Below are 26,497 nucleotides of genomic sequence, written 5' to 3'. Positions count from 1 at the left end.
ATGTGCTGCACAACTGAGGATGCAAATGCTATCTATAGCAAGCTTTAGTATCTAGGAAGCCAGGCAGTAGCTTAAAATAACACCTCAAATGTTATTTCTGTTGTGCTTAAGTAAATAGTTGTTTCTGACAATCTCCAAGCAATGTTAAAATCTGAGAAGACAGCTCTCAAAGAAAATTTCCAAGGATAGCTGAAAGAATTTACACAGTAAAATAACTAAGCTTTGGGGTTAGATTATTTTGGGTGGGGGAAGCACAGGGGGATGAAGACTACACTATCTAAGTCTGCTACTTTTCATTCCAGAAGGTCAAAAAGGAAAACAGAAGTTTGTCTCGACATATCTTATGTGTCAGCACCTCAAACCTAGCCCAGAAGAGTCAGTGAACATAGCTCGTTATCACCAATCTCAGCTCACTCTGCAAAGGAGCGGCCCGACAGCTAGAATCAGCCAAGGTGCTATTAGATCCCATCTTCTGACTGGGAAAGTGATTGTAAACACAATCACAAACAAAGATTCCAGTTACCAACACAAGCGCTAGATGGTTGCTACTCCTGGCTTTTTCTGTTGCCAATTTTATTCACATTTGCCTTTCGATACTCCAGAACCTCCCAAGGCTAGAGCATTACGAAATAGCTGTGCATTTCAGCATTAGTAGATGTTAGGCGATTTGCAAGTAGCAGTCCTAACTAGAATAAAAGCCCATTTCATCCAGGGTGTAAATGATGCTTAGGGGAAGTGCTTCAATAAATAATTTCCTGCTGTGAAAGGGACCACGTAGCTTAGAAGCAGTCCTCTAACAGAGTGTCATAAACATCATTGTAAATTCCACGTAACCCTGAACCCTGCCCCAGCTGAGTTGTTTGAAGATCATTAAGTGATACTAACACGTGTATTAAAAGATCAGTACTTAACACTGCAGTCTTAAGTACAGTATCTCTTGCCTTCAGGATCCCTAAACACTGTCCCATTCTTTCAAATTGGCATATTCAACTCTTCAGGAAGGAAGTTCGCAATTCTCTTCCATCGAGACCTTACTGTATTTACACTTATGCAATTTAGGCAGAAGGTCTGGGTACACAGCTGGAAGCGTGGTATGTTCCAGTAGCCACCTTTAAGGGACAAAAATAAATATGTTTTCTAGAAGAAGAATTTTAAAGTAGTGAATCATCAGGAAAAGTGAGATGTCAGAATGACCTACTGAATCAGAGCATGGGTTTCCCCAGAATGCTTAGTAGAAGTTAAAGAAAGTATCTTTACTTTATGGTCCATTCCTTCAAGTTTATTAGTGTTTCCAGGAAAAAATACTGCAAGGTAACAAGCGGTTGTCTCCAGAGGACAATATTCAACCTCTCTTCTCGGTCCCTTCGCTTCCGTTCACCCAACAAAGAGGAGTCTGCAAATGAAAAGCAACAGAAATATAAAACCACAGGCTGACAGTTCAAATTCCATCCCGCCCAAAAATATACTGAGTATTTCTTGTTAGGAAGAACAAGAAAGCTCCCAGTCATCTTTTCCACTTATCACAAAGCATCTGCTCCAAGGGCATCAGAAATCGGGTGACCTCCAGCAAAGGAAATACCGTGGCTTTTTTCCTCCACGTAGTGACAGCCATTCAAGAATTGGCTCAGAGTGCAGAAAGGCTGTTAAATATATTAGCATTTATGCAAAGTATTGCGCTATTAGCTACAAATCAGCTAATCCAACAGGTCAAATGTGTCTCTATTGCCCACTACTGAAACCACATTTCACTTTGAACTTCTGAATTTGGTTCTCTTCCAAAGCTATTCTCAGACGTCTCCAATCGAACTAGATTGGATTACGTGTGCTTTCCACACACTCCAGTCCCCGTGTAACTGGATAACAGTCTCTCTCCTCCCAGTCAGAGGGCTCAGGCTATGTGAAGCCGTGCCACGCTGCTCAGCTTCTCCAAAATGAGCCCACGAGACAGGAAGTGCTCCCACGAGAAGGGCCTGCCTGTAGACCACAGCCCTTCGCTAGGCTGACACTACACATTTGGTTGCTTTTAACCACAATAATTCGGTTATATTACAGTGCCCGACGCAACGACCGTAACAGCAGTTATTGTACATTTCTGGACAAGTACAGAAAAAAGGATCTTCTACTAAACACGTGTTGTTTTGTGCTCACAATACAGTCAGGGTTAATAAAAATCCTTAGCTATTTTTGGATGAGGATGCTTTGTTCAAAGGTCGTCAGGCTAAGGAGTGGCAATCATTTTTACACTTTTAAAGAAAATGAATTCTGAAATAAGAAAAAAATCATGAAACAGTGGGAAAATATGGAAAACTAACTTTTATCCAAATACTATTCAAATTTTAAATTGGGATAAAGCTGTTACATACACAACATGAACCTAATCTGAATCCCTATCATATTGTAACCCAAGATGTTTTATTCCAGTAATTCAAACATGCTGCCTTATCAGATGTTAGTATCTGCATCGAAATCACATACCTCATTAGTCACATTGCCCATTTAATTTTCTTTAGCTGTATTCTTTACTGCTGAAAGCATCAGTTGCCTTAGATGAACTAACAGAAAGCCCGCAATTGCAAGTACTAGATAACATATACATTCCCTCGGAGGAAAGTCCCAGTGAAGTAAAAGGCTTAGATTTGTTCCATACATACAGGCATACACTTCTTTGAATCCTGCCACATCCCTTGCTTCGAGAATTTTTGTTCTCCACTTTTTCCACTTAATACGTCTAATAAAAATGCTTCAACCTTGTTGTTTCTTTTTATTACTTTGTATGTTCTCAGTAAAGGTCATCAAAGACGATGGCGTAAGACTGTGTACAACTTGAGAAATCACTTGGTTACAAAACTTAATTAAATATGGAACTGGCACGTTCAAGGCTGACAGGAAGCAAACTAAGATGATAATTATACTACACAACACAGATAATTCAGTGATACAAGGATCTTCATGAAACATTCTCAGAATCATTATTTTTTTTGCATGAATTCTAAACATGAGCCTAATTTGGACATACCTGTAGGACAAACAAAGGCAAGGCAGGAGATGAAGTAGTTAACTGTTTTCCCAGTAATTTATCACTGAAAAATGATAAGCTATAGCGAATTTAAATATAAATAGAAACACTAGAAATTGGGAGACTAAAAACCAGATTTCTCCCAGAGTAAAATTCTCCCAGAGATTACTATCAAGTACTAACTCTTCAGAGCCAAAGGGTGGGGCTGTGTAGCCTGCCTTCTACAGCCACGTTTGCCAACATAGTTCAGCTTTTCAGCTCCCAGCTCCTATTGGTACCCAAGTCAGCTTTACGGGGCTCGCATGCGTGTAAGCTACAGAATAAGAAAGCAGAAGGAAAAAGATTGTAGAGAGAAGCTGAATGGAAATACACAGTATAAAACTATTCTATGGTTTTACATTACACGGGTTCTCTTAATTTCAGATTTATAGATTATTAAGTTTCCAATATTTATTCAGGCTTCTCTCCTTGCATTATCTGGGCACAAAGTGCACCAACAAATTCCTTCTGAGCATTGTGCTGGCCATTTTGCACACCAGGCTGACCAGCTGAGAACATTAAGTCGTTTTCCACCTACCTGTAAAGTTTCCATTGTGCTGTTCTTTGATCATTCCTGTGCGTCTCTGGTCACAATCTGTTCCATTCTCTGCCATTTCATAGATCAATCACGTACGGGGGATCTAAGAGCAAAACAAAACCAAAAAACACAATGTCTGTCTATTTCTGGTTATGAAGATTCCATTTACTCTGTAGTCAAAAGATGCACACAACCATCCAGTAGTTCTCCAAATCACAGTTCTCTTGCATCGCACCATTAAAAAGGAGAAAGTGTTTCCATTCCCACAATGACAAAGTTTAAAACATTTCCACCCACAGAAATCTGATTTTTTTTCACTTTAACGATAACTCCCTCGCTTCTCTAACTGAAGAAAAGCTTGTTAAACAATCCCTTCCACTAATCAGCCCACTGCCTGGGCTCCACAAGGAGCAGAACTTCACACAAGCTTCAGTTCAATCCCACAAGAGAGGCTTAACATTTGATTCTCATATTAGAAAGCATCTATCCTGGCAGCAAGCTCCCACGTGGTATGCAACTAGACCTCAAAACCTTCCCATTTTAAGAAAGTACCCCTCAGTACGGTAACTAAGAAACAGAATTCCATCTCACGGTGTACAGTGTAATAACTGAAACAGAAAAGGAAAGCTCTGCAACCATCTAAAGGAAAGCTTTTTGAAAAGTGTATACTCTCTCTGCTAGTTTAGCCTCTCTTTGTTGAGATCAGCCTTAAGAACCCCAAGAGCTGCTGTGGTTTTCCTTATCCAGGAGAGTAAATAGTGCAGCAACTGGAAGCCAGCACGAAGCAGAATGTTGCAAGAGTTTCCCCCCCAACAAGAAAAAAAATAAGAGACCTGACCAGCTGACAATTCTTATGCAATCAGACACAAGAAGCAGCCAGTCGGACCCCTTGCTTTAAAAACCCTCTCTTGAATCTTAAAACAGTTTCAGGAATTTTATTTTGGAAAAAAGAGTCGCGCAAAGCTAAAGCATCTCGTTTGCATTATATTTCTCCCCGTAAGCAAACTTGATTTACAGTTTTTGATACCCTGCTTTTGCTGGGAAGTAATACAATACTAGAATGGCAGGTTATATAAAACTGTCTACTGCAGGAAATTAAAATTTTATGGCAAAAATAGTTCCCCTTTGATTTATGTCAGGCTTAAGAGCCAAGCCGCAGTTCAGGTTTGGTAAACAGGAGCGAGATCTTCGCTTTGATTCACACTGCAATCATTCCGTCTTTTCTTTTTTAATGAAACGTTACAAGATTTAAGATACGTTTGTTTCGTATTTCCAGGGTTTCACAAATTAGTTTTAGACAGGTGTTCTTCTAAACAGGTACAACCCTTGTGCTTAATACAACAAAACAGGATACAGATAAAATTGCTTGCTAGACTGTGGTTATTAAAGAGGTTTTACTTAAAACCCAAAAGTCAAAAAGCATCAAGGTCTTAGGAAGCAGTACTTCCTCCACCAGCTTCTTTCTGAAACGAAACGAGCACAAATACAAATATGGCTAGCTAAGCAAACCAGTAGAAATTAATCTCTTGACATGTTAGTTTTTATTCATCGAAACTTGGGCCCCAGAATACCCAAACCACCAGGGGAATTAAGGGAACAGCCTTGCAGACGTTTGCTTCTGAAGAACGTTGAAGGGCTCAGCCAAGGACAACGGGGACTGACCTGCTACAGTAAGAGCTCCACAGCATCCTTCTGCAGTCACAGCTTTGCTCTGAACCGCCAGTCAAACACCAGAGGAACACGAACCTCCCTCCTCAGACCAGGCTTACGGCAGCAGCCTGAGCTGGAAGCCAGAGGAGCTCCACCAGCACCTAGCTGAGGACACCAGGCCAGTCACTACAGCCATACAAGGATCAAACCTTCGCCACCTCCTGATTTCTGCCGGACAGTAAGGCCCTGAAAATGGTGGAGCGTTTTGTTTCTCGTGACTGCACTTGCCACCGGTGGGTTTATTTTTACGCGCATGAAAATATTTATGCGCATTTCCCCTATAAATTGATACACGTGTATCAGGCACACACATTTATCAAAGATGACACAAAGATCAATTTGTGAAAAGGAAAATTGAAATTGGGCACCCGCGGTTACAAGTTTTCCTAGGAAGCCATTCTACACCAAGCCACACAAAAAAAAACCCTTCTGGTTTAGGAAACGTTGGTCACATTTTGTTGGCGTAAACACCTATTTTAAAATGTCAGTGGAAGTCACGCACTCCTAATTTTGAAATTCATCTTTTTTTCCTTTCTTCCTTTCTTTTTTTCCTAGATTTAACCTTCAAGATTGAAGTGTCGACTGGTTTGTTCTCTGCACCTAGCTTAACTACATTTCAAGAAAGTTAATTTGGGGTGATACAAAGTGCTGTCCGTGTCCGATGCTCAAGTCTCGGCTGTGCACAACCCCTCCTTCCCCATGAGCTGCCTTCCACCGCAACCCATTAAATGCCTTCCTGGCACTCAGAGCCAGCGGCCTCCGGGGTTCCCGATGCATACGTATCGACACGCGTATTACGGCTTTCGCAACCTCAGCTAGCAGAGCCAGTTTTACCCTGCCTGCTCGGAAAGGCATCAGTCTGGGATTACCTTTGCATAACACCACCTTGAGCACACAAATCAGTGTTTACAAAGTTAAATAACCCCCTTGCACACTCGTGTAGGGGTGCATACTTGTTAAGAAGGCCCCAAAGTTCAGCCATCCTGCAGAAGTGCTCTGAGAACTCAGATTTAAGAACAGAGTTGGCTGGGAGATCTGGGACCTATCGCAGGGCAAGTCTGGCAGGGCTGTGATTCGGAAACCAACCGCCTGCTGGTTTCAGAAAGAACTTCTCCCTTTACCAAAGCCTAATTGTACTTAAAGCACCCTAGCGTAAGGAACAGGAGGGTGTGCAGCCGGGAAGTTAGCTCCCTGATCCGTTTGACGTCTACCCGAATCGCCAGTCCTGCACTGGTGTCTCCACGTGGAGATTGACTGGAGCAGGAAAGGGAGCCAAAACGGAGTTACCCTTCAGTAACCGTGTGCACATCCTCAAGTCTACGCCAAATCTATGAGAGCTCAAAGAAAATTAAATGCCAGCTGTCAAAAAGCCCCCCCCGCCGTTTCTTAGGAACCCTAGGACAGACCCACAGCCTACATCTAAAAAGAAATTCCCAAGTCCACTGAGTAGTTACCAGCAAACATACAAATAAACTATTAAAAGAGCGAGGAAAACAACTTTGAACAGTTTTTATATCAGAGTCGCTTAGATCATCTGCTAGAGCTGTGCTCAGACAAGAAGTTCTTTGTAGGGCTGAACAAATAGCCCACAAGCCATTATTCAGCTTCAGTGCAATCCATAACACGAAGTACAAAAAGACAATTATTGCCAGTCAAAACGTAAATGGACCAACAAAAAGGGCTTATCACGACTGCGACTGGCACTTCGCAGCCCAAGTGAACAAAGCGTAACGAGCCATTAGGACACGGGAACATCGCACACTGCAACTTCTGCACCCAAAGAAAAGGACAAAAGTCTCTTCTTTCCGAAGTCCAGGGGAGGCTGCTGGAGCTCCCCGCGTTGGGTCACTGTTCTTCAGTTACAGTAAGGAGAACAAAAGGGAGACCTTCGCAGGCGTAACTAACTGCACTAAGCCAGACAGCTTCACACACCTGCAACACGGTTTTGTTTCAGAGATCGGATGCTCAACAATTTACACAGGGAGTAAGCTCACCGCTCCTCAGCCGAGTAAAGGTTTTGAGAGCGCTCTCCTTCAGAGCCCGACGACTGCCTGCACAAGAACACGTTTAGATAAAGGACGAGACCAGTCCTGAAGTGAAGCGTTACGTACCCCTGCAGCTCCGTAAAACTGCGCCACTCTTCACCGCGTCTTCTGTATTCAAAGCCAGCGGAACAGACAACTACGTCCTTAGCTTTGTAGGCACTCAAGACCAAAGCGAGTGCTCTTCCAAACCTTCTGTCCCTACAGAGTAAGGTAACGCTGCTCATCATGTGATACAGGACCGCCAGGGTCCCTGACTTGAAGGTTAATAACTTTCCTAAAGCCACGGAAAATATAAGAAGTACCTGCTTTATTTTTCCAGTCCCTTAAGACTCAGGGGAAGCATTCAATTAAAATAAATTAGGACACATCTGAAAGATGTTCAAAATCTCTACAGACGTAGCTATTACGGGCTACTTTCATATGAGTGCATTTATTCCCATCCTAAAAATGTTTTTCTAACTAAAGTAGTTTAATCCCTCAAAGGACAGGACAACTAATTCAGTTAAAGACTACAGGTTTCCATTTTGTGGGTTATGCCTCTGTGCACCCGACCTATTTTCCAACTCCTAACCAGATGAAGTTTTGAAAAAAGTCATCTTACAATTTAGAGTTAAAATTCCTGTTTTTCCAAAAAGATTTTGGGACATCTCTTCGGAAAGCACAGACTGATGTTGTCACACGAGCTTCAGGGATGCCACGCTTTTCCTTTTGGGGTTAAGAGAAGTTGTGATTCTGCTGATAAGGCTGCGTACATCAAACTGTTCTCCAGTGAATCTTCTCAAGTGAACCACGAACACTGACGGTTGTCTGTGTAGATCCAGCACTAGAATCAGTTAGTATAATAAAGTCATCACACAACGCATGGGTGGAAAGGCACGAAGATGGCAGGAAAGACAAAATGCAGCTTGTCCAGGTCTTCGCTGCGAGCTCTTGCGGAAAGCTCAAAGAAACTCCTTAAAGAAAAAAAGAAAACTACAAAACTGGGAACGTGAGCACGGCCAGCACAGCACGCCGTGCCCCAGGGGAGGGCACAGGCCGTGCCCGAGCTCCTTGCTCCTTACGCAGGCGGGCGGCAGCAGGCCTAGGGGGCAGATGGCAGCTTAGGGAACGAGGCAGCTCCTCTAACAGGGACAGAGCTTGCCAGGCTGCTGCAATACCCAGGAAGCGGCTTTCTGAGGGTGGCACACGCCGCTGTGAGGGCATCACGGGAGACCTCCCCAGTGCTGGGCTGCTCTGCTACCTTCGGTTTCTCAAGCTTCCAGCTCAGCTATATCCGTGTCTTGAATCAGGCAGCGGTACAACACTCCTCGTGTGCCTCACGCCCTCCCTCCAGCAGGGGTTCGGCGAGGAGCACCACCGCAGCACCGACCGCTGCCTCCTGGCGAGGGCACGGTGCGTACGCCTGAGCAGCTCTTCCACCAAAACCCATCGCTTGGAAAGAACGATAACAGCAGAGAGAATGGCTTTGAAGAGAGGGCAACGCAGCTCAGGAGAAAATAAAACAACTTAATATTCGGGTGACTAAGCTGACACAGTGTCTTTCACGTCCTCGGTTTCAGAGGGCCATAAGGAAATCCACGTGCTTCCAACAAGCAGGGAGGACAGAAAGGTCACAGGAACCGTCACAAAACAACAGAGCCTGCACAAAAACGCCCTGCTAAAATTTAAGCAGGAGAGAACCAAGGGTGAGAAAAATAAGAGTATGAACCCAGCCCTAAGACTCAGCACCTCTAGCTCCTCCAGCAGCGGCGCAGAGGGCAGTTTGCTCGGAGCTTTGCCCTTATCCTCTGCTCTAAGTGCCGGGGGAGCAGCGTCCCCGCAGCAAGATGCCCGAGCGCGCCCAGCCGTTAAACCGCGGCGCTGCTGCTGGGAGAGGCGGCACCGATCGAGTGCAACAGAGACGAAAGGAACAGAGGTACCTAACAAGTCCCAGGGAGAACGGTGGCCGAAGCATTCTCCTGAGACTTCCTCCGCTTTTCACAGGCGTTCGCAGCCTCTGCCTCGAAGCAACGCGGTTACGCGGCGGCTGCCTCGGCCACGCACCGAGAACAATCTGCCCGCACCAGGTGAAGCACAGGGGCTACTTCGGAGCCTTGCCAGAGAGGAGAACATTTTTTCAACAAGTCAGCAATACACGAGGCTGCCTGCCTCACGTCTTATTGTCCCCTGGGTCTGTCAGGTCAGCGTGACACCAAACCCAGCCAGGTGCTGTCCCATGTCCCATGCTCGGTGTTGCAACAGCCTCACGGCTGCACCCTTCGCTCCCGTGGGATGGCAAAGTCCAGCCAGCTCACACTTCTCCACATGGCACTGAAGGTAAAGGTCTAACCGAAGGTGATGGCTTCTCTTCACAGCTGTGCCAGAAAAAAAACCTGCTCTGCTCTAACTATTGCTGCTGAAGCGTAGTAGGTTTGGGTTTGTTTTAGAAACAGGACTTACTAAGAAATAAAAGGAAGTCTCAAAGCACGCATTAACATTCTAACAATAGGTATTCACAGGATGCAGTCAGACAGTTATGACAGATGTCCAAAGACAACCCCAGGAAAAGACTCTTTGAAGTGGAAACAGCGCAGACTTCCCAGCTGAAGGGTGACACCCGCTTCCAGCACCCTCCCCTTTCTCGCCGCCACTTCCCGCTTCAAAGCTACCAAGCCCCCTCCTCCCCCTTCCCCCAGAAACCACCAGCACCATTGATTTCACCTGCTAAGTAGGGCGAGAAGCTCAAATTAACAAGCAGCGCTAACCTCCCACTGCACGACGGCAAACGTGCTATTTCAAACTCTCATCTGAAAGCACGGGGTGAAGCAATCGGTATAACCATCGCCTATTACCAATGAGGAATAACAATAACAAAGAGCCCGTCCCGTGCTGTGGAAATAAAAGCAGGCTGACATTACGAAGCCCCTTTGGCGCACTCCGAGGAATAACGGCATAACCTCACAGCCCCCCCACCTCGGGGCGCTCAGCCCACACATCCTTGGAGATAACTGAAGCCGGGCACCCACTTGCTGGTGGGCGCCAGCTCTGGCAGCACAGAGGACAAGGGCAGGAGCAGACTGGTACCGAAGCCGCGCAGCTTCTCGGGGGGATCTAAGGGGTTAACCCGGTTCCGCAGCGCCACTGCCGCACGCCCGCAGCTCCCCTCCCCTCGGGTCCCCTCCAAACGCCCGGGCTGCAAAACCGGCGCCCGGCTGCCTCAGGGCGTTCCGCAATCGCCTGGCGGTATCGGTCAGAGCCGCGGGCACCAGCCCCGTTCAGCCGCTTCCCTCCCCTCAGGAGGGGCCGCGAGGACCCCCGGTGCCTCGGGGCCCACCCGAAGCCGCCTCCCGCCCCCCTCCCCCCCCGGCCCCCTCAGGCCGCCCCCAGCCCCTCAGCGGCCGGCCCCGGGGGCTGTTGCCATGGAAACCGCGAGGCCCGGGGCCGGCCTGAGGGGGGAGCGGCGGCCGGGAGCGGGCTGGGGGCGGCGGGGGCGGCTCCACAGCGGCCTGAGGTGCCCCGGGGGAGCCGAGCGGCCCCGAGCGACCCCGAGCTCCCCGCCCCCGCCCGCCCGCACTCACCGCGCTGCGCCCCGGCTGCTCCCGCTGGGCCCGGGCCAACCCGGAAGTAGCGAGGCGGAGCCCGCCCGCCCCGCTGACGTCACTTCCTGCGCACCGCCCCGCACCGCCCGCTCCCTGTTCTCTCGGGCGCTCTCCGCGGCCGGCGGGGCCCCGCCCCTCGGCGTGCTGGCGTCACTTCCTGGCGACGGCGGCGGCGGCGAGGCCTGGTGGCAGCGTGGAGGCGGCGGCGGTAAGGGGCGGGGGGGAACGGGCGGGGCCGGGCCCGGTTTTAACGGCTCTAACGGTTCTAACGGCCCCGCTCCCCCTCTGTCGTTGCAGGCGCCCCCCCGGAGCCGCAGCACGGCCGAGCAGCCCCCGGCCGCCCCTCCGCAGCCGCCGCCCCCCGGTGCCGCCATGGAGCAGCTGGGCAAGGCGGGGCTGCTCGGGCTGGTGGCGGGCGTGGCGTGCGGCCTCTGCCTCGGCTGGGGCCTCCGCGGGCGGCTCCTGCGGCAAGCCCGGGCCCGGCCGGCGGCGGAGCCCCTGGGCGGAGCGGGGGCTGAGGCGGCGGTGCCCGGGGAGGACGGGGAGTTCAAGCTGGTGCTGGTGGTGCGGAACGACCTCAAGATGGGCAAGGGGAAGGTGGCGGCGCAGTGCTGCCACGCCGCCGTGTCGGCCTACAAGCAGGCGCAGAGGAGGACGCCCGAGGTGCTGAAGCAGTGGGAGTACTGCGGGCAGCCCAAGGTGGTCCTCAGGGCCCCCGACGAAGAGACGCTGATCCAGCTGCTGGCCGAGGCCAGGCGCCTGGGCCTCACCGTCAGCCTGGTGCGGGATGCCGGCCGCACGCAGATCGCCCCCGGCTCCCAGACGGTGCTCGGCATCGGGCCGGGCCCAGCCGATGTGGTGGATCGAGTGTCCGGGCGCCTAAAGCTCTTCTGAGCCGGGGCCCAAATAAGCGGCCAGCGCGTTGGTATGCGTCAGCACTGAGGGGTAAAAATCCAGAAGTTGGGATTATTCCATATGCTCTCAGTAAAAATAAATATCTTTTTTTTTTTTTGTAAAAAACTTCACCTTGCAAAATTTAATGCTGTTTGTAAGTTTTTCTAGCTTCTGTATGACATGCTAAAGCGGGAAAGAAAACGCTAAGCTGGGTAGAGAAGCAGAGCTGAATCTTCCTACCCTAAGTAGGAGGAACCAAGCATTTGTAAGACTTGTGCAGTTGATGATTTAACATTTCGTCTGCTTTATTGAGTGGATACAAGCATTAGAGAAGGTTGTCTTGTGCCAAAAACAGAAGGTTCCCCTCCACCATTGCCTTGCACGAGGATAGTTTAGATTGATTTTCTAATTCACAACAGCCTGGCTGCTAGAGCAGCTAAAGCTTGCCCCATACAGCAGGGGATAGCTGTGGCTAACTTAGAGTAGTTTCTGATCCGGTAACTGATGCAACGCCTTGTAACTGGTATGAGATGTATGAGACAGAACAAGTTAAACAGGGTTTACAGCTCGGTGCTTAAGGGCTGTAAAGGGTTCTAAAGGGAAGCCGTAAGCCATGCTCCTTTCTGGACAGGGCTGTGTAGCTACTGCCTTTACAAGAGTCTAAGCACATCAGTATTTCCCATCTGGCTGACATAGGGAGTTACCCACACATGTATAAACAGCTTGTCACACAGGAAGAAACTTAATTCCTGTTTTACTGAGGATTAACGGGTTCTCACAGGTCTAAGAAAGCACTCAGTTACAGAAATCAATTACTGAAGTTACTGGGCAGAGGTCAGATCGCCCTGATCATGGCTCACGTACTACCCAAATCACAGATTCTACCCATGGAGCTCCCTTTTAACTCTAATGCCATAAAAGGCAAGTTACCTGTGCTTCTAATTAGGTGGATTTTCTATTACTTTTAGTTTTGTAGCAAGGCTGATTTGTTTTTTTTTTTTTTTTTGAGAGTTCTGCTATTGAGCACTGAGTCAGGAGTTCTCTGCAGAGTTCTCGCTCAGGATCCCGTTGAGATCTTACCTAGGCCAGTTTCTTATCAGCCCCGGGAAGGCCTGAGCCCACTGACACAGGTGAGAGGCACAGCCTGGGAGAGCTCTGTGCTTCCTCCTCCAGCCCTCGGCAGCACAGTTCATCAGGGAACAAACAATCCCAGCTCTAGCCTGCAGCTCCCAGGCCCCCCAGCTTCACACCCACTACCCTTCCACGCTGACCTGGTGTAACGCTCGCCTGGGAGAATCGCTCAGTTCAAGCTGAGCAAGGAGGAGGGGGATTCAGCCTCAGAGCTGGGACCTGAGGCTGAAGATAGCTGGAGAAGCTTCTGCCTCTTAGCCAGGAGCTATCACAAGTAGGGCCAGGGCTGTACCGTTCATTGCACTCAAATATGACAGTATTCATTGAGAAACATTTAAGTCATTTTTATTTGAAGCTAAATATATTTAAGGCAACTTACATACCTAGAACATAATCTCCATTTAACTGACACACCCTACTACGATCCTAACGTATCATCTGGGCGAAGATGCTGTAGTTGACCACAGTGCAGCCAACTCTTGAAAAGTGCTATTTTCTTCCGTCTGGCATAATCTTTCTATAGAAAAAGCATCGCATATTTTCTTGTATCGTCCCCTCGGCGCAAGACACCACTACTGGTCTCTATTGCTTCTGTTCTAATGGCCCCTTCTACCCTTGAGGTGTATGCACTCGTATGCCCCCAACGACTAGCACTGTAATACTTGGTTCAAGGCTGAAGGTCCTTTTGAAGACAGTAAAGTGAAGCTACCACTATGCAGCATGTCCACAGTCCAGTAATTTATTTTTAAATTGAGTAATTTCAAATTGCACAAACAAAACTGAACAGCAATATGCTTGAATTCTCTCTTCTGTACACTCAAAACAGTGATCTAAAACACCACAATATCCAACATACACAAACCTCAGGGCAGGGTTAGTAAATACACAGATTGGAATCATGGTGCTCTGTTCCTGAATGGAATGTCCCACAAAAGCACAGGATACAGCACAACATAAGGTCATCTGTTACATATGGAGTGAGCAAAAAGACACTAGCATTTTCTATATGCATAACTGGAAAAACCTGCATAGGTTAAGGAAAAAACTTTTACTCATTTTAAGTCAGGCAAGGTTGTCTGTACGCATCTTAAATTCTTTTAGAGCTATGCAATCCAACCAGGGTAGGATATGCTGATTAGTGTTGTCTCTTGTCAGCGGTCTTGCAAGGTCAAATACAAGTATCTTCACTTTAGCTTTCTCCGAATATACAGTGAGACTTAAATGCATTTAGAATAGACAGTACATACTGTAAGCTGCTCACATACAATGAACTTAAGATTCAATATTAGAGTTTAACACTATAGAGTGCAAATCAGAATCTTCACAATAGACTTAATGGTAATAAGCAGTCCTGCAAAAGCCCACTTGAACAAACTTGTTTAAACTATTCCCCTTTTAAAGTAAAGTCTAAATGACATGGAATGTGAAAAAGATTTAACATAAGTGATTCAAAGTTTGCGCTAGAAAAAACAGTCCTTCATGAAATAAAGGTTACAAGAACACGAGGCAGAACTCTTGCTTTTTCCCTGGTATGAGTTAAAGCGGGGAGGGACGGTGGAGTTTCAGTAAGAAAATATGCTAGCTCCAAACTGACTTGTGCTGCACCTTACATGCTGTACCCAAAGCCAGGCTGCGGTTGCCCGTACGGAGGTGCAGTGTAGCCATAGCCAAAAGGTGCTTGTGGAGGAACTGCAACGCTGGGTCCTGCTGTCAACATTAGCTGGGGCTGACCTGGAAGACAGAACAGTTCCACCTTTACTCCTAGGTGCCAAGAGCTCCGTCAGAATTCCTGCGACTTCCCCGTTGACGTTTGCCTTTAACAGTAACTCCCCGTTTACCTGGTGTAGGGTTTTCAGCAGCCAGAATGGCTACTTCCCCACGAGGCCTCAGAAAGAGGAAGTTTATTACTAAATAAATAAATAAATACTCTATGACATATATGAACACTAACGGATTCTTGCAGTCAGAGGCAAGTTAATTTCTTAGAAATCCAGCAAGGAAAGCAAAGGGACCAGCTTTCTATTTTGCTCACAGGCTTTTTGCTCACACAGTCCCAGCATCAGTTTGACTTTAGAACAGCAATCCCTGCTCCAATTATGTGAGCAACTTAGCTTCCTTTAGGCCAGAGTTCCTTCCATACTGCATCGAGCCTGATGCAGAGGCTGGACCCCAGAGTTCTAAAGCACAAAAAGCAGTTTTTAAGTCACATTTGCTACAGTGGAGTAGTTCATTCCAGAGAAATAAGTATTAAATGTCTAAATTTCAGCTACTTCAGGCAAGACTTTAAATAAGACAGCCCAATAGCTCGCAGTTAGGCTAAGACATTAGCTCCAGGCTAGTTCTTTCAGCCTTCCAATAGTTTTAATATGCTTGAATTGCTAAGTAAGCATAAAGACAACTGCATCACAATATTTTATTTTTTTTCCTTCTTCCTTAGGAGACAGCGTAGAGCTGATGATTTATCAGATTAGCACTCAGAGCTAGGTCTTGAAACATCATGCCCTACAGCTTTATGGCTGATATTCCGCAATTACTGCGCTGCTTCAGGATGTGGGACTAGAGATGCCAGCTATACGCCATCAGCTCCTTCATCACTGGATGGAATTCATATTTCTAACTAAAATCAGTGGAATAACTGAATGTGAAGGAAATACCCAAGATAAAAATAAAGCATATTGAGCAAGATCCAAATAATACAATTCTAGTACAGCTCCTGCACTATTTTCTCTAGAAAATGTTTCCTTAATAGGCTCGCATAATCTTAAATCCTGCTGTCCACACACAATCTTCGCAGCAGCACCAAAGTGGTACTTTATCTAGTATTTCAGAAGATATTCCCTTAAGAATTGATTTCATATGAAGAACATTTCAGGGTGGGGGGAGGACCACCAAAACACACCTAGAGAGGTGTTGATTTAAAAGATAAATGCGTTACTGACAATGCATGAACTAAAATATTACCATAAACAATAGGTTGTGTTTCCGTAGCTTGCTCCTCTTCCTTTCTCAAAGACTCTGATGCATCCAGTTTATCCACCTGGAATTGAAACCAACAATTAAAACAACAACTCCAGAAGAGGTACTTACTCATGGCAGAGAAGTGGAAAAGCCTTAGTGGTATGTTAACACCCATCAAGAAAAGGAGACCATTTACAAGTTAAGATCAATTCAAGTAGCAATGTTGGTACTGGTGCAGTCAAGATTGTCCATTTCCTGAAAAACACCCTTCATCGAGGGATCTGTGGAACTTCATTGAAAGCTCGCTCCAGGCCAAAGCTTTGTATGAGAGGTCCCATACTGGACTAGAGCTACTTTGGCATCAGTAAGCTCAGTGACTGTTGCTCCAACTGCTTCGAACCAACAGCCTTAGGTCACAAACTCAGATTTTAGCAGCGTCAGTTGGCGACCTTTGGTGTTGGAGCAACTAAGATAACATCCAGACCTGGAGAAGTTTCCCTGAATATAACACTGATGCAAAGTGATCTGAAGTTGGTATTTGTAGAACAGACTGCAATAGCATCCGACATGTCACTTGAGCCTCAAGATTTCACTTTCCAAACCCATTCACTCATGCAATTTAAGTTCAAATGCAGAGAATGCATGTGTATAAGACTTGCTTTTTTCCACTCTAGAACTGTGTGGCAGTCAGCCTAAACCCACAAATACTCGACTTGTTCAAGCTTAGTACACAGTAACAGGACGAGACTAGCCAGCTTCACTCTGCTGCACAGCAAGTGGAAATGTGCTGTTAGCCCAGCCCTACAAAAGGCAAGAGAAGAAACTTGTTCTGTATCGCAGCATCACTTGCTACTAAAACGGATCCAAGGAAACTCAGCATTACTACAGGCTAAGGCAGGCCCTGAAACTAGAACCACAAAAATTAGGTATTGCTATTTTACCTGGGAGATGAGATTTAGAATAAAGTCAGAGACAACCATGCCAATTACTTTGTAAAACAGTAAGACAACTCACAAACCAGATTAGTCTTTAATTTCATGTGTCCTTAATAAAGGAGCTCGAAGGTAGGTTTCCTGTACTTACACAGGGTCAGCATTACTTAACAGCTACATCAACATCCGTGAGTTGAAGAGTTTTCAGATTAACTGTGCTACGTTAGCAGTTACCTGCAAGCAGCACTAACAGCTTTCTTCTTCCTTAGTTGCACGTTATGTGTTCCATAAACCTCTTAATTTGTAACCTCACTTAGAGGCGTTAATCCATGAAGTGGCATAAGTCCTGAGCTTTACGAGTTCGTTCATTGATTGGGCTTCCGTGGCAAGCCTTTTTGTTGTCTCACACCAGTATCTGGCTTGCTGTTGTCAAAGCGCACAGGAGCGTATGCCAATGCTTTACGACTCGTTTCCAGACACCGTGCTGAAAACTACGCTGTTTTTGACTCAAATAGCAACACACTGAACACAAAGGCACAAGTTTAGAGATGCAGATCCAAGAAGAATGTGCAAGTTTGGTACTAAGCAGAGGCATTTGGTTTACACACGCTTGGAAAGCCTCCAGCCCAGGACATTTAATGCATTTTTGACCCAGTTTTGATGCCTCTCCTCAGAATTAAGCAAATATTTTCAATAACAAGAGCAAGTCTGTAACCAGCCTGCAGGATGGTTCTCACGCCACTTGCTTAAGCGTCATCAGGTTCGGTACCCTAACACACTTGTTACAAGATTGTTTTAAAGGCTTTTCCACAGGGACTGCAATAAGCTGTAGAAGAAAAGTAACATGCATTCAATGTTACCGTGTTATGTGTGCATGAAAAAGAGGCAAAAGTACTGAAGCAGGAGTGAGGTCTGAAGATGACTGCCATACAGGCTCCCCCCAAAAAACCACACGCAGCCCACAGCAATGCCTTGTAGCTTAAGGAGTAGTGGGATGTAATTGCAATGACTGCTACACATGCGTAGTTTATGCAAACACTGCAGTTCAATTACCTTTTTTCACACACACGCTTTCTTACTGCCTCACTTACTAGCTGCTGAAGGACCTTACACTACGCATTTTAGTCAGGTTAGCCTTGAGTTCCAGTGGTGTATTTACAGACATCTTGTCACCAAGAAGCAGTTTGCACTTAGTCCATCCTGAAGCCATTTGTCAGTTTGCCCTTTGCTCAACCACATTAATGGAAAACTCACACTAGGGCTGATTTCTGTTCTAAGGAGAATTGGAATGGTATTTGTACGGAAACAAATGGACAGAAGCCTTAGAATTGCTCTTAGGAAGGGCAACATTGCATAGCAAAAGGCAAGACCCAGAGTAGCCTCAGAGGAGCTTTTTGTTGTGTCTTTTAAGGGGTAGCAAGAGAAATTTAATGAAGCTGAGGAGCTTGGAAGGCAGTCTTTTTTTTTTTTGCACAACTACAAGAAACTTACTACAGGGAAGGGAACCACAGACTCGGTCTAATAACTGAGGTTTTAAGTTACTGTGTGAGCTAGAACACCATGTGGATTAGACTAGCACCATAAGAACTGGACACCTGAGTGAGAAAGAGTCTCTTCTGAAGCAGCTAGTATCTATTCTGTCTACTGCCAGCACACATTAGTAACAGTCAAGAGATCAGAAACTGGATCACAGTCCTATATTTGTATATTCTCTAATATATTAGCAAATGCCATATTGGTTTATAGTTCAGAGAGAGACAGCAGTCCAAGACTTAATTATTCATTATTCTAGGTCATTCCTCCAGTCAGTTTGGCAGTCCAATAGTAGCACTTTACCCCTTTGACACCAGGTTGACTGTGATCCAACTGATCACCTGTATGCCCTTCCTGAGGATCTACTAGCGTATTAGTAGCAAATGAATCTACTTTTGTCCTACTGCACTAACTACTTGTAGAGTTAAACAATTTGCATATGCTTTAGTGATATTTTGTTTGGGGAAAAAGCAGTAGCAGCAGTGTAATAAACGTAGGAAAGAAAAAAACTCATGCAGAATCCTTAGACTTAGTCCTCCAGACTTAAAGATGGAAAACAAGAATCAACTTTCACCTTTTCCTTTATTGCATCAACCTGCAAAGGAATTCAGAAGGTGCAGCTTAGAAAAATCAAATTCCATATTTAGCATATAAGAGGTAGAAACAAAAGTGTCAGGGAAGAAATAATTAAGGTACAGGAGAGCGAAAACAAAGATACACCAGAAGTATCTGCTTTAGAAAGGCAGCTCTGCTCATTGCTAGGTTGTACCGCATTGATTTCATTAGCTACTCTACAGTTATATCCTAACCCTTCAGCAAATCACGATGTTTTAACCTTTAAGAATCCTACTCCAGGACTACTAGTCCCAGGAGAGGCCTAGCATTAGCTTGGTACATCAGGCATGTCTGACGAGCAATGCTATTGCTTAGATAGCTCCCCACCTCCCACAAAGTACAGCATTTAAGGATAGCAGCTTCCTTCAGGAAGCAACAGCCAGGCAAGTCTCCTAGACAAACAGGCACTATGGTCTTCATTGACTCAAGCACTGAATTCAACTTTTACTTCTCATACAAGGAGTTTTGATCATTAAGGAATTTACACCATTTAATTTCAAGATACTCTAACAGCTTCAGCAGGGCAAATCTTGCTAGTGACAGCTGGTATTTAGCTGTGACAAATCTGGTTCAAGTCTCTCAGAGCATTACCAAGTATTTTCCCCATCCTAAAGTGACCTCAAACGAGAGTTGAGTCAAACAAATAGTTAGTGTCATTAGCATCAGAGCCACGGTTTAAAGTTAAGTGCACAGCAGACAAAATTAAATCAAGTTCTGGCTATAAAGATTTTTTAGTATACAGTCTAGAATCTAGTTAGAGCTTGTTCTCTGCTGGGATTCCTGACTGACATGGCATATAAGAAGCCTGAATCCTAGAACTACTTAGGACACTGCCCACGGTCAGACAAATACTACTGATGCAGGTTCTGCAACTGGTAGATAGAGTGGAGTCTGCAAGTGTTTCAGTCTCTTAGAGGGCGAAGTCTCTCCCCAGATGGACTGAAAAACAAGTGTGGACATGGACAGACAGACATTTGACGAAGCCCATATCAATGTTAGTAGCAAGCAGACAGTCTCAAGGCATACACACCACAGTGACTAACAAGCTTTCACTGTTGGAGAAGCACCTGCTCTTACCTTGGTCAAGTATTCCTTCATGACCTGAATGAAGTATGGCATGGCAAAGTCCATGATGTTGTGCCTCCATGCTGTTTCCAAGACAACATCCGGCCTTAAAAGATCATAGCAGGTGAACAGACAAGCACCAAAGCATTCTTTCTTGTTCTCCTGCAAGAACCACTGCAACAATTCTTCCGCCAGCTCAGTATCTTTGGATTCTGAAGCATATTGCATTGCATCCTACAACAGGAGAGTCTGGTTAGCTTCATGTGCCATAGTATATTCACTGACATGGATGGGGTACATAACTAAGCTGCAATTTATTACTGACATTAGCAGAGAGGAGGCATCCTACAACTCGTTTCCAAGAAATCTTGGAAATACACTGCTACTCTGCAGCAAGATGTGCCAGACTAGCAACAGGCACCACCTAGTGGCCTCCAAAAAGATGCAGCTTGACTGGAAAGTCAAGGGATTCCAAATTTCAGGAGTCAGTTAAAAGACTAGAAATAAGTAAAGTACGCTAAACCAGATCTGCGTACAGGTCTTACCTTATACAGTCTGTCTTTCTTACAGAGCTCTACACTCTGTTTCCAGCGATTGTTTCCTTTGAAGAGATACGCAGCGATTCTTCGGAACTCTATCAGCTCATGTTTCTCCAAACGTTGAGCAAGAGAAATATTGTCGAAGTTGTCATATGCATCTATAGAAGTCCTAAGCGCCTGAGGCGAGAACAACAAAGTTACTCACATTTCACACATACAATTGCATCCTCAACGATGTCAACACTTTCCATACATCTTCTGTATTCCTACTTCTAGTAAGCTAAAGTATGCTAGTCAGACCTGCAGTGAGAGCTGCTTTTTTTTTTGGAGAAGCTGGCATTTGACGCTCATGGAATTCAGAGCACTCCAGCTCATATTTTTGAGTAGCAATGGCTGAGGTCAAGAGACTGAACACCTTCCGTACGGGCTACGCAAACAGCAGAATAGTTAGATGTTTGCCCTTTCTGCGAGTTCTTTCCTTAGCATCCCATTTGTTTTAAATAAAAACTGGATCTGTCAAACTAAGTGGTTAGTCTATTCTCAGTAGGAACAGCTAGAAAAGCTCCCAGAAAGCCTGACATTTCTTGACTTAATCCTTCCCTAGTCACTACTAGTTCAGTTTGAAGCAACAAAGAACATACGCTTAAGGAATGTAGGTTAACAGTACGTAGGCAGAATCTGTTGAAAACAAGAGAGAAACCTGTTTCTAAGTCTTAAAAGCAGACCCAGAGTATTAGGTTAATACTGACACAGAAGCCAGCTTGAACAGAACTCGTCTGAAGCTCAGGAGTAGATCTTTCTTTAATGAAGCACATACAACATGCGAGTCCCTATCCGTTCCAGATACTGCTGTTTCAAGACCAGACATACCTGGTAGTCTTCTTCAATAATGAAGAGGTTGTTCAGGGACTCGTTCACCGATTTGTTGTTGTGATTTTGAACAGAACGCAAGTAAGGCTTAACCAGAGGTAACTGTTTAACCTTCAAGGAAGCAGACAGACAAACTTAAGTCAAGGCAACTTTCTGTAGATTTCAGCATCCTCCGTGTGAGGCAGTGAAGTAGCTGAGCATTTTAAAACGCTTCTACAGCTAAATGCTTTTGCAATTTTAACTTTCTTTGATCTGAATAGTAGGGAAATTACCTTGGTGAAGAAAGTAACAGCACGAGTATGGTCAAGCCGAGGGGACAATACCATCAGCAGATCATTAAGCAACAGAGGTTTAAATTCCAAATAGAACTGAACTGCCTTGTAATACAGCTCCACGTTAGCCACCTAGAAACGAGCAAGGACATACGTTCAGAGCAGAAACTTGATTGCAAAGGAATCCAAATGAAAGATGGACCTAAACTTACACATTCCAGCACAATCAAGCCCCCTTCCCCCCTTTATTTCTAGAAGTCCTTTTAGTCACTGTAGTTGATTTGTTTTAAAATTACACAGCAATATCAAGAACTCTGAATTTTAAACAGACTACTCGTGAAGGAAAAGAATGGAAGTACACACATCAAGAATTTTACTTCCTTTCACCAGTAAAGTTATACCTTAGTAATGATATCTTTGAACTGTCCTTCTTTCCAAGCATCTGTTGGGTGGTTCATCATTGTGATTATGGCATTATCGTATTCTTCATACTTATCGTACAAGAACACCAGTTCAGCCCAGAGATGGGCCTGTTCTGCAGCTCTCAGAACCTAAGCAAGAGGCACAGTAGAAATTCCAATTATTTTATATATATTGCTATCAGTGCTTCTCATAACAGCAATGAGCTGCTACTGCAAAAGCTAGGGTACACACAATCCCGACAGATATGTTTTAAGCTTCAGGTTTAATGAGTCTTTCACCTTGGGGATGTTGACTCTGGACCAGAACAGTTCCAAGTGCTCCCTCATCTTCTGTGGTTTGAACTTGGAGTAAAGAATTGCTAGCTCCGTAAACATTCCCATGTGTGCCCGCTCAAGCCCAAGTGCTGCTTCCAACATAGTTATCAGCTCTTCAAAGTAGCCGCGATCCTAAGAGATACAGTTAAGAGATGTTTTAACATTAGGAACCAACCAGACTCTAGACTTCCAGTCTTAAGCTATATTCTCTACTGGCAACTCTGCCCTTGACTGTAAAAATAGCAGTCAACTTAGTTACCTGGTAATAATTGATTAGCTCTTCCAACTCATCCGCATGCACTACAATATGAAGTCCACACATCTGGGCCAGGCGGAACTCTTTTCCATCAACACAAGCAAAGCAGACCTGGAATTGACAATTTTATTATAGCTTATTAAAAAAAGCTTCTGAAGAGACTACAGCTCTGTAGTTCTTTAAGTTACTCAAGCAGTAAGTTTACCTCTTTCCACGTGCGAGTACTGTTTGCTTTCCGAGCACCATCCACAGCCGCCTGGTATTCACCTAGGTGAACTAAAGTTGAGGCTAAACGGCCAAAGTTGGACACGTTGTTATACAACAGCTTAGCTGCTTCATACATCTTTTCATCGTAACAGCGATCGCCAACCTACAGGAGAACATAACCAGGTTATTCTTGCAGCTTTTCAGACAAACTTAAATAAAATGTGTAGCATTTAAGCCGTTATCAAAATGGAAATGCCTGTAAGGTTCAAAACCTACATATCTAAAGAGACAGAAGTCCCAACACCGCTTTATCAGTGGGGCCTACAGAGCTTGCTCTAACACTGGAAAAAAAATTAAAAAAAAAAAAATCACTCACTTGCTGAATATGTGCATTGTTGGGTCCATTGATAAACTCCTCTAACTCTGCTAGACGGTTTGTTTTAGCAAGAGCAAAGATTAATTCTGTTTCCACGTATGACTCCCGGGCCTTCTTGCGTGCCATCTGAAGATATTTCACCAGTTCTTCCCAGTTTCCTATGAAATGGAGTTTCAGAATGCTTAATCCCCACCAAGGTCATTTGTGCTTAGTTTATACTACCAACTCAACCTAATTTGACGTAAGTATTTCAAAATACGATCCCCAACAATCACGGCTAGCTTTTATACTGTGCGTGCCACATTCATTAAGCCCATCACAGTGACCTTAGATAAGTCAACTCTGCTATTTAACTTCATGCAAAGACCACCTTATAAGCAACTGCTCTGACAGAAGTCCCCAGCTGGATAAAGAAGGTAGTTAGAAGACAACTGATTATTTGCAAATGGAATACAATAACTTTTCCCATTCTTCTTTAGGGCAGTCTTTAAGGGTCAGATTCCTCTGGTTGAATCAAGACACAGGTTTGGCGGAACTGCTGTTGGAGCAACAGATCATGCAAAAGAGCTCAGCAACATCAACAGTAAAGATTTAAATAAAACTTAATCATACCACTGGCATTGGCAGCTTGAACAACTTCCATGTACGAGGAAGGATCATCTGCTTTAATATACGAGTCAATTGCTTCTTTTACCATTCCTTTCTGAAGCTGTGCTTTAGCCAGCTGACTCCACACAGCAGGCTCATTGCAGCGTTCAGCAAATTCATACGCACGATCCAGGTTTCCAATGTGCTCTATTAATACCTACAGAAAGGGTTACCACGATCAGTCACTACCTATGAAGGACAATTTTACAATACACTACATTGTGTTTCATGTTACAGTTCCTCACTGAGTCCACACTGAATGTTGGTTCTACTTCATAAGACAAAGACACCGAGCAGCTTTTGGTGCTAACTGGTGTTAAGTACCGAAGTTACAAGTTAACAGCAAAGTCCTTGTGTGAGGATGCACATCACAAATTTACTGCAGACAAATTTTAAGATACCTGTACAGCTGACGTGTTGACATCAAACTTCCTGAAGATGGCAAATGCCTCCTCAAAGAGCTCGTTACTGATAGCTATATTGGCTATGTCTGGAGCATCATAGTTATCCAGGCGATTGATGTATTCCATGACACGGGTGCGATCAGCCTTAATTGCTGTAAGAATTAGAAGGTTCTGCAGATTCCTAAATAAAGAAAGAAAATACTAGTACATAACCAAGTAATGATCAAGAGATTCACCCTCCCCTCTGGAGAAGTTAATTTGCTGTTCCACCTTAGGGCAGCTCAACACCTACATCAGGCATAAATTCAAGTTTCTTGTGACTCAACGTTGACATTACATACCTGTGCTCACTGAACACAGAGTTATCAAGAACTATTTTCTCCAACAGTTCAATAAGCTCATTAGGAAGATCTGCAGTCATGAAGGCCTTCACAGTGACAGACACTTCCTCAGGATCCTGGGTCTCTGACAACGCAGTCTGTACAACCTGTAGGCAGAGTCAAGCCGTTGACACGCCAGGTAAGACAGGCGCAAGCAAATCAAGACAGCAACGGCTTTTAATATTTTATCAGCTATACCTGGTCAATCAGTGGTCTTCTGTAAGGGTTGCTTTCCAATAGCACACTGGCCCACAGTTCAGGGTCTTTACGGCGAACCAAGTAACGAGAAAGGCTTTTGAAGAGGGAGTTCTCATTGCACACCTAGTGAAAAAGCAAAGTCTTTTCAGATTGAAGTCACAACTCTGGAGTCTACCAGTGGACAAACTAATTGTAACGTAACATCAAATAAGCCCCCTGAGATGGGGGCTAGAAATCTAGGGCTTTGATACTTCCATTAGCCTCCCATTCTAGGATTTCCAGAGCAATCTCTCATTTCTCATTCATCTACAGAGGGACATTTAAAAAGCTACTTATTCGACTGCAAGTGAGCAGTTCCTAGCTTAGTATTTTTCAGGAAGTAAATGTTGTTGTCAGTAATTGTCCTGAAGTACCTATCCCACGATATTCAGGTTACAACTTAAACCATGAGTCAGCTGCCTTGGCATACATACGTTGATGAGTTCCAAATCGCACTGTCCACGCTCATAAGCCACACAGGCCAGGTGAGGGTCCCTCTTCTCACAGTACTTGCCAACAACGCGGCTATCATAGTAAGGATTCTCACGCAGGAATCTCTCCGGGTTGTTGTTGCTATCAATGTATATTTTGGCCAACGCATTGTGAGTTGCAGGCTCCTCACAACCCTCGTGAATTCTTGCTTCCAGCCAGGGCAGAAGCAATTTCAGCCTAGAAAGAAGGTGGTTTTGCATTAGAGGTTGAATAAGTATCTCCTTGCACATTTTCTTCACTATGTAAGTCAGCTTTAGTGTAGGAAAGAGTCAGTAAATAAACCAGTTACAGTACTCCATTTTGGCCTGCATTCTGGTTCACTATTACAATGGGATAACTTTTTGATATTTAAGAATCACATGCTAAAGCAGCTCATTATCTCAAGACTACTTAATGGGGGTCCTCGCATCAGCCAAGAATTACAGCAGACTTCTGCTGCTTTCTCACCCAAAAGCAGCTTCTGGTTATTTGTCAGCACCAGGGTTAGTTACATACTGAGGATGCACACGGATGGATGAGCGTTACGATTACCGGTCCATCAGTATTGAGAGACTTGCAGAAGTTCAATACCTGTTTCTCTTCTCAACCTCTGCAACAAGTTCATCAGTCGAAAATTGGCCTCTCACGACAAGGATAAGGTTCTTGATCACATCTTCAGAGCAATCCACATCAAGCAGTCCCCCAATAACGACAGGCAGGCGGCTTGGATTCACCTAAACAAGATCGTTTTAAGAAATCAGCGTGTTGTCATGCAGCACAGAGTCAGTACTCATCCCTAGAAATACACATGAAGGCTGCTTGCTCAGAGTGACCACATCTTCCTGCCCTATCTCCTGAGGATCTGGACAAGCTTGAAAAAAAAAAAAAAAAAAAAAATCAATTCTCCAGTCAGCAGGGGTTCATAACACAGTTCAGTGGCTCGCTACTGCTCAGCCCCCATAGGAAGAGCTCCTAAGCAAGCGAATTTGTCCCTGCAGGAAACAGTAGAAGAGAATCTCCCACCCTCCTGGCCCCAAAGCTGGAAG

At 45.1% G+C, this 26,497-nt stretch overlaps 3 protein-coding genes across 5 annotated transcripts in view; 1 reads left to right on the top strand and 2 right to left on the bottom strand.

Annotated features, from left to right (window-relative positions):
• Positions 1–11,024, bottom strand: part of VMP1 (vacuole membrane protein 1) — a 65,421-nt gene extending 54,397 nt beyond the window's left edge. The window contains exons 1-3 of one of the 2 annotated variants that reach the window (XM_040532321.1): positions 10,906–11,024; positions 3,594–3,696; positions 1,258–1,393 (exon numbers count right to left, since the gene is read on the bottom strand). In XM_040532321.1, the coding sequence (XP_040388255.1) occupies positions 1,258–1,393; positions 3,594–3,669 (212 nt within the window). In that variant the 5' untranslated portion in view covers positions 3,670–3,696; positions 10,906–11,024. Of the gene's footprint in view, positions 1–1,198; positions 1,394–3,593; positions 3,697–10,905 lie in introns of those variants that run through there. The other variant, XM_040532322.1, reaches the window with a different exon arrangement.
• PTRH2 (peptidyl-tRNA hydrolase 2) lies at positions 11,012–11,938 on the top strand. Its single transcript, XM_040532328.1, has 2 exons — positions 11,012–11,134; positions 11,224–11,938. Exon 2 carries the CDS (start codon positions 11,299–11,301, stop codon positions 11,818–11,820), a length of 522 nt encoding a protein of 173 aa, XP_040388262.1. The 5' UTR covers positions 11,012–11,134; positions 11,224–11,298; the 3' UTR covers positions 11,821–11,938.
• Positions 11,939–13,280: 1,342 nt separating this feature from the next.
• Positions 13,281–26,497, bottom strand: part of CLTC (clathrin heavy chain) — a 31,992-nt gene continuing 18,775 nt past the window's right edge. Inside the window, exons 16-33 of one of the 2 annotated variants that reach the window (XM_040532309.1) lie at positions 26,043–26,185; positions 25,415–25,649; positions 24,942–25,064; positions 24,705–24,850; positions 24,361–24,544; positions 23,924–24,116; positions 23,312–23,469; positions 22,934–23,098; positions 22,732–22,839; positions 22,437–22,604; positions 22,137–22,286; positions 21,736–21,867; positions 21,464–21,574; positions 20,600–20,770; positions 20,067–20,288; positions 18,949–18,969; positions 15,913–15,988; positions 13,281–14,682 (exon numbers count right to left, since the gene is read on the bottom strand). In XM_040532309.1, coding sequence (XP_040388243.1) covers positions 14,558–14,682; positions 15,913–15,988; positions 18,949–18,969; positions 20,067–20,288; positions 20,600–20,770; positions 21,464–21,574; positions 21,736–21,867; positions 22,137–22,286; positions 22,437–22,604; positions 22,732–22,839; positions 22,934–23,098; positions 23,312–23,469; positions 23,924–24,116; positions 24,361–24,544; positions 24,705–24,850; positions 24,942–25,064; positions 25,415–25,649; positions 26,043–26,185 — 2,631 coding nt within the window. In that variant the 3' untranslated portion in view covers positions 13,281–14,557. The remainder of the gene's footprint in view (positions 14,683–15,912; positions 15,989–18,948; positions 18,970–20,066; positions 20,289–20,599; positions 20,771–21,463; positions 21,575–21,735; positions 21,868–22,136; positions 22,287–22,436; positions 22,605–22,731; positions 22,840–22,933; positions 23,099–23,311; positions 23,470–23,923; positions 24,117–24,360; positions 24,545–24,704; positions 24,851–24,941; positions 25,065–25,414; positions 25,650–26,042; positions 26,186–26,497) is intronic. The other variant, XM_040532310.1, reaches the window with a different exon arrangement.

Source organism: Cygnus olor, chromosome 20, assembly GCF_009769625.2.
Source record: "Cygnus olor isolate bCygOlo1 chromosome 20, bCygOlo1.pri.v2, whole genome shotgun sequence".
Lineage (NCBI taxonomy): Eukaryota > Metazoa > Chordata > Aves > Anseriformes > Anatidae > Cygnus > Cygnus olor.
Note: the sequence above shows the minus strand (reverse complement) of the source record. Positions and strands in the feature narration are given on the sequence as shown.